Source organism: Emydura macquarii, unplaced genomic scaffold, assembly GCF_026122565.2.
Source record: "Emydura macquarii macquarii isolate MOO-44397 ecotype Brisbane River unplaced genomic scaffold, CSIRO-AGI_Emac_v2 contig_3506, whole genome shotgun sequence".
NCBI classification, from domain to species: Eukaryota; Metazoa; Chordata; order Testudines; family Chelidae; genus Emydura; species Emydura macquarii.
This window is the reverse complement of record NW_027133643.1, coordinates 6885027-6895805: the sequence shown is the minus strand read 5'-3', so window position 1 is coordinate 6895805 and position 10779 is coordinate 6885027. Positions and strand designations below refer to the sequence as shown.

General features: G+C 44.1%; 1 protein-coding gene across 1 annotated transcript in view; it reads left to right on the top strand.

Annotated features, from left to right (window-relative positions):
- Positions 1-673: 673 nt before the first annotated feature.
- The window catches only part of PLPP3 (phospholipid phosphatase 3), a 66018-nt gene continuing 55912 nt past the window's right edge, over positions 674-10779 (top strand). Inside the window, exon 1 of the mRNA XM_067535456.1 lies at positions 674-1322. Within this exon, the coding sequence (XP_067391557.1) occupies positions 1184-1322 (139 nt within the window). The 5' untranslated portion in view covers positions 674-1183. The remainder of the gene's footprint in view (positions 1323-10779) is intronic.

Sequence of the window (10779 nt, the reverse complement as noted above, 5' to 3'; positions counted from 1 at the left end):
TCTCACCAACAGAAGTTGGTCCAATGAAAGATATGACCTCACCCTCCTTGTCTCTCTAATATCCTGAGACTGACACTTCACACATACTGTGCAGTGACTGAGTCCATGCACCCAAGCGCAGTTGAGACCCAAGCCCTACTTCTGTGGTCTGGCATTGCAGGGCACTCGCAAAAAGATTTCAACAGGTTTCAAAATACTCCCCGTGCTGGGTCACAAGGTGCAACAGAGCCCAGCTCCCTCAGAGGGGGTTGATCTCAGCACATCCCACCGTAGAACTGATCAGAAGAAAAAAACCCAGTGGAGAGATTTAAAGAGGCCTTTGCCACCACGTCCCCCACCGAGTGGAAATCCTCCAGCCTGAAAAGATTTTTCTTTTTTTTTTGTTTTGTTTTGTTTTGTTTTCTTTCCCCTTTAAACTTGGTTTGTGAACACTAGGGGCTCCCTCCTTCTGCGGGGAGAGAAGCTTTCTCCCGGCTCTGTTGCTTTTCTCGTCCCTCTGCGAAATAAATAAATAAATAAAAAATGTGGAGTTGATTATTCTATGGAGATGTCAGCCTCAGGAAGGGGGCTGGACTTGGAGATCCCATCCGAGCCAGAGTGATTTCGAGTTTCTTTTCTTTTCTTTTCTTTTTTTTTTTTGTTAGAGGGGTGGAAAAGGAGCTGGTGAAATAAAAGTGCAGACACAAGCCACCGCCAGCAGCAGAAGCAGCAGCAGCAGCAGCAGCCGGCCCCAATCAAAAGCAGCGCTTTGTGCTACACCGGCCGGGGCAGTCGCTTTGCAGGACCCAGCTCCCATTCATTGAGCCCGCATCCAAAGGAGGCTGCGGTGCCGCTACCGCCCCTTGCTCCCCCCCCCAGGATTTGGTGATTTCCCACTGGGCAAACTTTTCTCGATCGCATCCCCCCCACCCCCCTTTTTTTCCCCTCCTGCCTCTCCCCCAAGGACATTTCACGATTTGAGACCAACACACACGTCCTCTCGCCTCCCTCCCCCGGGGGAAGAAGTGTACACGGCCACGGGGCCAGCAGCCGCAGCGCCTAAACCGAGTCTGCCCCGCCGCCGCCACCACCGCCTCCGGCGAGCCCGGGCCGGACAGCCGCCGTACAGCCGCTCCAGCCAGCGCCCGGCCCGCCGCCGCGGCGGGGGAGGTTCGGCTCGGCTCGGCTCCGCTCCCCGCAGATAATGCAGAACTACAAGTACGACAAGGCGATCGCCCCGGAGAGCAAGAACGGGGGCAGCCCGGCCCTGAACAACAACCCGGCCAAGAGCGGCAGCCAGAAAGGGCTGCTCATCTGCCTGGATCTCCTCTGCCTTCTCCTGGGTGAGCGCCGCCGACACACGCCACTTTCTCTCTCCTCTGGGGGTGCCGGCACTTTCTCGGGCAGCCTCGGCGGCTCTTTCTCTGATTCCTCTCCCCCGGCTCCCGCGGCTCGCTCGCTCGCTCTCTGCTGAATCTGAAGAGGAAGAGCTTTGGGGGTTTGGTTTGGTTTTTTTTTTTGCCTTTTGCAAATGCCTCTTAACTTGCTAACTTCTGCACCCCCACCTTCCCCCCCGGCCTCTTCCGAAGTTTTGCTGCTGTGCTGGCGGTCTCTTTTGCAAGAGCTGGCTTTTGTTTTCTCGCTGTCTCTCTCTCATGCCATCGGATGCGTATTCCCAGTCTGCCCGCCCCTGTTTGCAAAAGTATGCCCCCCCCCCCAAAAAAAAAAAAAAGAAAAGAAAAAGTGCACTGCAAAGATTTCCTAGAGTGGCAGTTTACACGGGCAGTGTCGAAGCCAAATCCCACCCCCCCAGGGGTTTATTACAAAAGTAGAGACAAAGTCGTGAAGGTGTTGCTGAAGGCCGCTGGGGCAGAGAAGTGGCTCGAGTTAGGAAGCTGGCCCCCTTTCCCCCCCCCCCGGGTCATAAAAGCCACAGCGATGTACTGAAAACACAAAGTAGTCCTGGTGTCAATCCAAATAAAATGGATGTCCCAGCAGTAAGCGGAGCTTCTGTCCCTCCTCAGTATGTAAACACAGCATCTCCCACCCTTGCTAGTTTTAGGAGCCGCTAGAGCAACAGGCATGCTTTTCAATTTGCTGCTGTCTAAACAATAGTTTGAAAGGTGCCACCGCAGGTTTAGTCTGCTGGGAAAATGCAGTGTCCTCCCCCCCTCCCGCAAAATGCAATATCCTCAGGGGGAAAAAAGAGCAGGAGTTACAGTTTGGAGATGATGTGTGATTTGTCCTAACAGGTCCTTGATGTGTTAAGGTTTTCGGTTTTTTCCAAACTGCAGTGCAAGTATAAATCTGCAGCTAAGCAAAAGGAGGGGAAATATATTGGTCTTATGGGTGGACTTGATACTACACAGAAGCTGACATGCAGCATGTCAGTGTAAGAGGTTGAAAAGAGTGAGATACAGTAGTCGATATGCCACGCTGCTAACAAACATTCATCTCCCACAGTAGCAATAGAGCTTGTTAATCAAGAAACATGCTTGCCTCAAGTTCTGAGAACTCTTTGAAAGAGATCTGAATAGGCAAGATCAAGTCAGGAGAAATCACAATTTTTCCTTGCTTTAATGGATTTAGCTACCAAGCCTTGTTTTGGTATGATGATAGGTGTTCCATAGAGAGATTACACTGATAAAGAAACAAGGCCCTACTTCCTCTGGAATCAGACCAGGTTATTGGCATTAAAAAACACACAGCTGGTGTAAACTGGCACCGTTCTACTGTCTGCAATAGATGTTCACCAATTTACACCAGATGAGGATCTGACCATGTGCTGAGTAATTTGTGTGGATACTGCCCACTGCCATGACCTGCAAGGACAAGACAGAAGTCACTCTTCTGAAAACAAACTTGTCCCATTCCCCTCCTGCTCTGCAGAACTTGCAGATGTTGACTGAGATGCTGTGTCAAGCTGTCCGGGCACAGAGACATTATTTCATGAGGGGAAAGCTCTCTCTGATTACTCCATTATGTATCATATGATGATTAACACTTAAACTCAAAGGATTCAGAACGAGCCTCTTAATCTCAGAAAGACTTTGTCTAATGCTCATTTTCCCTTACTGACTTGTGGAAACAGATTAGAATGCCTTAACTATTTGCAGGAACCCATCCCTGACTCATTAGGCAAACTCAAGAGTATGGGGCCATGGGGGAGTGTGTTTTGGTAGCTGTGAGGGGTGGGGAAAGGTGTTTTTTTTCTTAAGCAAATATAGACCAGGTTCTGCTCCCACTACACCCAATGAGAGTTTTGCTTCAATGGAGTAGGATCAGACCCTGCTTCTCTTCATACTATCTTAGACACAGCTTTGTGATACTGGAAAGTAGCAGCACTGACTTTTCTGAGATGTAATTGACGGGCAAAAGAACTAATGGTGTAGGCTTTTATGTTGAGTTTTCCAAGCAACAATTCCCCCCTCCCCACATAGGAAAAAAAAATGTGCATAGAAATGTATAAAATCCATGTGCCAAACATAGCTCAGAGACTGGAGAAAACACTTGGGGTTTATTGCAGCTCTTTTTTTTTTTTTTTTTTTTGTTTGCCTCAAAATGATGTATCACAACACACTGTGCTGGCAACAAAAGAAAAAGGATATGGCTATAAACGATGTCCAGGGGGCACTGTGGTCTAGTAGATAAAACATACACCTAGGAATCCCAGACCTGAGTTCCAATCCTGTTTCCAATATAGATTGCTGTGTATCCTTGGGGAATTAACGTTTTTGTGCTTCAGTTCTCCCATCTGAATAACTATACTTACCCAGCTTTGTAAGTTTCAAAGTCAGCTACAGATAGAGATAATGCTGTATAACAAACAACTAAGCCTATAACAAATGACTAAGCACATTTCATGAAGTTTAGAAACAGTCGAGAAGAAACTATGGGCATTGTAAGTACATCATTTGCTCTGGTCCAGTCTTTCCCTCCCCCTCAAAGGTACAGACATCTCACTATATCTGTTTATAGAATAAAAATAACTATTTCATTGAAGTATTGTGTGTGTGCACCAAAGAAAGTGATTTAAGGCATCTTGTAGTCACAGATACATAGAAATCTGTTGATTTGCTTTGCTAGAGAAACTCTGCTTTTGCATTTAAAGAAAAGTATAGCATTGTCAACAGTTTCTTTCAAAATACTTTGTATGCTGAAATATCTAGCGTTTGAAAATAGGTATGTATAATGTTGAATATTAATTGACGCATGCAGGAAAAGTCAACTGGCTTCCAACAAATAAATTAATAACAGAAGCATGTGATTTTAATATTCTAGACACCACAGTCTTTAAAACAATTGTTTCTGCTTAGAGCACATTTTTCTGAAGACTGTCAGTTTGATTTAATTTTTATGTAGTTTATTGATCATCTGGTCTCTATTACTAGGCACTAATATATTAAGAAGAGAGACATGGTTTTCTCTTTATATTCCCACAGGAATACAGACTAGTGCAGAAAGCTTAATCTTTTTATATCTGGAAAAAATAAAATATTTGATATGCCCTATATAAAACTGATATAAGTAGAAAGTTATAAACTAGCTTGATTTACCTTATTCTTCGAAACAGAAGGTTAAATTCCTGGTACAATGATTCCTACAGATCAGATCCTCCAACTCTTTACTCACATGAGTTCTATTGACTCTAAAGTCGCTCCTTACATGAGCAAGTACTACTTGCATGAGTAAAATTTTGCAGGCTGGAGTCTTAAGCCTTATAGGAATTAGCTAGCCTATGTTACCAAAGCACCAGTTTATGACTGATGTTAGAAGTGGATAATGTATGCAGTGTAACTGCCCCTTAATGTCACTTCGATGCAGATTATTTCCAGTGGGAGCAGAAAGTGAATAGTGAATATTCTAATGTAGCTAAGTAACATTTGAAAGTGAGAGCATAAATTAAACAGCTGAAGGAAGGAGTCTTGAGTCTCACTTAATCATGTGCAGATGCAGAGAGCTGGTAAAACGTAATAAGACAATTGTATAAGATGTAACCATGATGTACATGTATAGAAGGTCTTTACAGATATACTCAAACTAATAATAATTTCAGGATTGTGGGGGGATTATTCTGTGACACAACTACCATGTGTGAATACACTAACAAAGATCAGAAGTTATTAACTTCAAGGGAAGGAAATTTTCTGCTGACCTGCTGACAGAAGAAGAGTCATTTCCTTCTTAATATAATCTCATCCAAGGAAGAGAACTCAGTAAAATTCTGCAGTATTCATGAGCTCTTGAGTCCCATCTAATCTTCACTTTATACCTTTGAGCTCTTTAGGAAAAGGCCGTTTTTAGTTCAGTGTGGCTGGTGTTCATTTGGTTTTTCATGCAAAGAAAGCATTTCAGCAAAAGGAAATGTGATCTATTGGCAAAGAGGGGACAAGAGTTTAAGAAGATGAGTGTTCAGTTGTTTAGTAAAATGAAGAGTAGTGACTCCTGTTTCAGAACGATAATTTAAAAAGTGATTTATTTTATGGTGGTGGGAGGCAGCAGTAAACATACTGAGCCAGAGTCTCAGCGGGTGCAAATAGTCAAAGCCCTGCTGAATTCAGTGGACCAGAGCTGATTTATGCCAGCTGAGAACCTGGCCCATGACATGCAGAATGACAAGGAAAAAGGTCCTTCGGCTCTTCTGATTTGGAGGTAATTCATAGAACTATTAAAACTTTCCTTTTCATTTGCAATATTACCATGTTTACTTCTACCAGAAATATTCTTTTCATCTGATGTAAATAAATATTTTTTGGGGGAAATATAAAACATTCTTAAAATTTCCATTAAAAATATGCTTTCCTCACTATTAACTTTCCAGGAATTAGTTGTTCTGTATAGACTCCCTTGTTTAAATACGTAATCAGCATCCTTCTGAGAGCAAATTACCAATGAGAAAGAGATTACTTAGATTTTTTTTTTTTTGCCTAGATGTGAAACATTTATTCTGAGACAGTCAGATGGAAATAAGTACGGTAGCCTGTCTCAGGTGCTTCCTTTAACTTTAATCTAGTGTGAATAGTTACAGGAATCTAACCCACCTTTCCACCCATCACTAAGTCAAATGTTTATCTTGATGTGAGGATCCTTATTACAGAGGGATCACTGGGAATAAAATAATTGAAAAGCTGGCATGGAAGGAGTCATTTTACTAGCTGTCAGTTAATTACAGGTTTAAATGGGTTGACTTGGCAGAATATCTTTTGAAATAGACTGGGTCACGTCTTGCTTGTTTACACATTTGTCTTTTGTCCCTTGTTATCAGAGTTCTGAAACTTTCTAAACATTGGACTCTGTTTGAAATACATTTGAGTTGATTAAAGTTTACACTGACACCTTCATCAGTGTTCAGTAACTCAGCCAGAGTTTAGGGATCTATTACAGGAATGGGTGGGTGAGGCCTGTCTGCAGGAGGTCAGACTAGGTCATGACGGTGCCTTCCGACCTTAAACTCTACGAGTCTGTGGGTAACATGGATGATTTTAACCTTCATTTTTGGCATTGAGCAACATCCACAGATTTTATGTCAGAATTTTATTCATTAACAGAAATGAACACCTGGCTAAGTGGGACTTTAAACTAGGTCATCTGAAAAAAAACTCCACTCTTTGTCTCCTTCCTCATCTCTGTTTGGAGCAGTGGTTCCCAACCTTTTTGGCTCGAGGGTCACAGATATAATTTTTACTACCCTGAAGGGCCACCGGTCTCTACTTGCAGTTCCCCTCCCCACATCCCCACAGCCAGAGGGAAGGAGTTCAGCCAGGAGGCTCTCCCATCCCTCTGGCTGCTGCGGGGAAACTGCATGCATCATGCAGCCCCCTACGCTCCACCTGGGTCCCTAGGCAGTGGCTCCCTTCTGCAGCCAGGGGGACAGGAGATCATTGCTCCCCTTCCTCTGGCTCCAGCAGGAACCCCAGCGCCTATGGACCCATGCAGTGTGCTTTGCCATGCTCCGTGCTACAGCCAGAGGGAGGGGAGTGCTGATCTCCTGTCCCCATGGCTGCAGCAAGGAGCCTGCACGGGTCTTTTGGCCCCGTGGCAACACGCTCCACCTGGGTCCTTAGGCAGGGGCTCCCTTCTGCAGCCAGTGGGAGGGGAGCAGTGGGCCACTCTGAAAGCCCCCGTGGGCCACTTTTGGCCCCCGGGCCACAGGTTGGGAACCACTGGTTTAGAGAATAAGAGGGTACTTCCTGAAATGGTTAGGACAGCAGGTAAGCCAGTCAAGAGTCCCTGGCCATCCATCCTCTTGCTTGCCACAGGTCTGGTTAGAGTTCTGCCAGGAAGGAGTTAAATCTCTTCGGTGCTCCAGCTACACAATTAAGTAGGAGTCAGCCATGCTTCAAATTCAGGAGCAAAGTGTAGGAGAAGCATTCCGCTCTGTATTCCACTGCAGGAAAGGTTTAAAACAAGAGAAGGAGAGGCCTGCTCTTGGTGGGAGTGTCTAGCTCGACCTGCATATTAAACGCTGCCCGGTTACATACTCCTCTATCTTTCCTGACAGTCTTTGACACCTCTCGTCTCCTCCATGCACAGAGCAGCGTTTGGCATCAGTAATGCCCAGCAATAGGAAGAGAGTGTGCTGCCCGAAGCCCAGACGCGGAGGGAGACAGCTCTCAACCAGGCAGAAATTCTGTGTCAGCCAACTGCCATTAGTTATGCAGGAAGGATGAGAGTATAACATAATATGGTGGTGGGCTGTAGAGCATGTGCACTCAGGGTAGTGTGCGAAAGCAGTCAACACGCACACAGGCATCCCGGGGGAGCAGACACAGGATATTCTCCACCTCATCCTAATAGCCACTATTATGTTCCGAGTGAAGGCTTCACTGCAGCGGTAGCATGAGAGGATGAGAGGATGACTGAGCTGCTGCGTTTTCCTGGAGAGCTGTACTCACAGATCTAGGCAAACTAGTGGAGGAAGATCCATGTTTGGCTGCTGTTTTATACAGACTGAATTGACCCTTCATAAAGTCATGTCCTTCGCAAGGTCAGCTTGTAGATAGCCTGTTACTCCAGGTACAAACTTGTGAACAAACTGGACCAGTTGCCTGGAACATTGGTTGGGTGCAGTGAGTCTAGTCACGGGCCAGACAGACCTGCCTTCCCACTTTGCCTCCTGTACAGCAAAGACACCTTCCCTTGTATTCTATAACTGAGGTGCATTGTAAGATGCCCAGACTGTTGATGAACGTCAGGAGAGCTCTAGCCATCTGAACTTTGTCAACGGGTGCTGTCAAACATTTCTATAAAAGTAGGGAGGACTCTGTCAGCAAGGATGATAGGACAGGTTTGGATCTTCAGTAACTTTTTTGTAGCTCACACAGGTGCGGTGGCTTTCCAGAAGTCCTGGTAGTGCCACCGGACAGATTTCATTTAGCCTGCTTGGTTGTTGGAGTCCTGGAAGTCAAATGATAGACTCTCTTGAGTCTTATGTAGATTGTTTTTTACACTCAACGGCTGTAAGTCACTGTTTTTTCTTATACTCTTAACTCACTACACTTCTCATTCCTCTTTCTGAACATAGCTTTAATTTTCTCTTTTACTGTCATCAGTCCAGGACAGTCTCTCCAGTAGACAATTGCTGCATCTGGGAAATCAGGAAGCAACTGAGTGGAAGTCCACTGAGGGTTTAAAAATCTCTTCACTTTCCTTTGAAGGATTCTGCGTCTCCTTTTTTCCATTTTTTTTAAATAGATTTAGTCCTGGATTGATCCTAAACTGCACTTTAAAAATAAATCTAACTATTATATTAGCAAGGATTTGAAATGTGTATGTGATCTGAGGATGTAATCTAGTAATTTGAGATAACAGTTTAGATTAGTTTAATTTTCCCTCTAGGGGAAAAAAACATGCATACAAAATTGTGTCGCCTTCCTGCTTTTTCAGGAGCAAAAATCCACCTGAGACCTGATCATGGTCCTGTAGAAATCATTGGGAGCAGTATCTGGATCATGATGTAATTTTAAGGAGAGGCATTACTTAAGGACAGGTGGCGTGACAGCCATGTGTGTTTGCAAACTAAGATATGTTGGACTAAGCAGCATTGATGGTGGTGTTTTCAAAGAAGATTCTGACTGTTCAGGGTCCATTTTAGCTTTTGGTCACATCTTTCTATTCACTCAGAAATAAAACCTGTGGTGACCTAACCATTTTGTTACTTTATGCAAGAGATAAATTTGTCTGAAAACACCAAGCAACAAAGACTCCAACGTTTGTTGGCATCAGCTACCCCTCTAAGATGGCTATTAGGCTACTCATGAGAAGAATTAGTCTGTGCCACACAATAGAAGGTGCTTGGAAGGTGAGCGTTTACCTCACTGTTGGAACTGCAGCATCAGGAATAGCTGTGACCTTTTTCCAACACTGAACATTTTAATATCTGTTGTATCTGGTATGGTGACTCACCTTGATACATTTTCATGGGGCTTTCTCTGCCCCACTGTTCATTAGGAGAAAAGTTAAATACAAGCTGAAGAGATTTGGCTTTGTGGAGATACCATGAGGCCTTAGCCCCGTGCATATAAACATGACCTATGAACCTACCTAAGAACTTTCACCATCTTGCTGATGGCTGGTTCTGGAATTGTTGTAAGAAAAAAGACTTCCTGAAGTGATATCTTGGTGTTGGACATTTTGCTCATTGCTTTCAACCTTGTTTTTGGAACAGTGGGTCTTTTGGTATTTGGGGGGTTTCTGGTTAGGTCAGAAATTAGCATCCATGTGTGCTAGCACTCTCATTTCAGCACTTCTCTGGAGAGAATAATGAAGGTGGCCATGGACTCTGGAAAAAAGATTAATTAGTGATGGGTTAATGTGTCAGAAACCTTTCAAACAATTTTTATAATTCCCACAGACTTTACAAGGATATTGATGGCAATTATGTTCTAGAAGTTAGTTACAAATTAACTAAATTACATACCTTCCAGGGGACAGACCCACAGCTGGTTTACACCTGTTCAGTTCTACTCCAGTCCATGGAGCTACACCAATCACTCTGGGTCAAAGGAAATGAAACTATAACCACTTCATTGTAATAAGCAGTATGTTCAGATTCCTATTGATCTGTTGTGCAAGCACATAATATACATATTACATTTATGTCAGAAGACCCCTTTTAATCATCTGTGTTTACAGGGGGCACAGAAGTTAATGTAAAGCATCAAGATGAAACTGATTTGGATTTTTAAAATCTCATTTTATCACACATGGCTTTTTAGGCAATTCAGGTTTGATTTGGGTTGCCTTGAAAGATGCCATTATCTGTCAGCCTCACTATATCTTTGTCCTTAGCAGCTGATCATTTCAGTGGTTGGAATTGTTTATAATGAAAATGACCTCAGCAGGTTTCAATGTGAAAGTTGCTGTGACGTGTTGAGGTAAGGCAGAGGCTTGCTGTCAGGTTGTTCCAGCAAGATGTTACCCGGAACACTACAGGCATGCTGCTCATGACCTCAAGTCAGGTCATTGGACATCTCTATGCCCTCCTCTGCGCCTGAAATGAGTTGTGTCTGGTGCAAAAAGGAAGGTTGAGTTAAGGGCCCTTTCAAAATTAAGGCCTGTGGCTTTGCACATAGCAAGCTCAATCCTCCAGATTTCACTCACATGATGCACCTGTTGATGCTGGTGGAATCAAAAGCCACAGCCTTCTAATTCTTTGTCTTTATGAAAGTATAGTGTAATTCCAATTACCCAAATCTCTGAATCTGGAAATCCTACTTATCCAAATCCGCAGTGCGTCCCCCATGTAGCCCTAGGTTAGCTAATAGCACTTCTGTTTATCTGAACATTTGGTTATCTGAA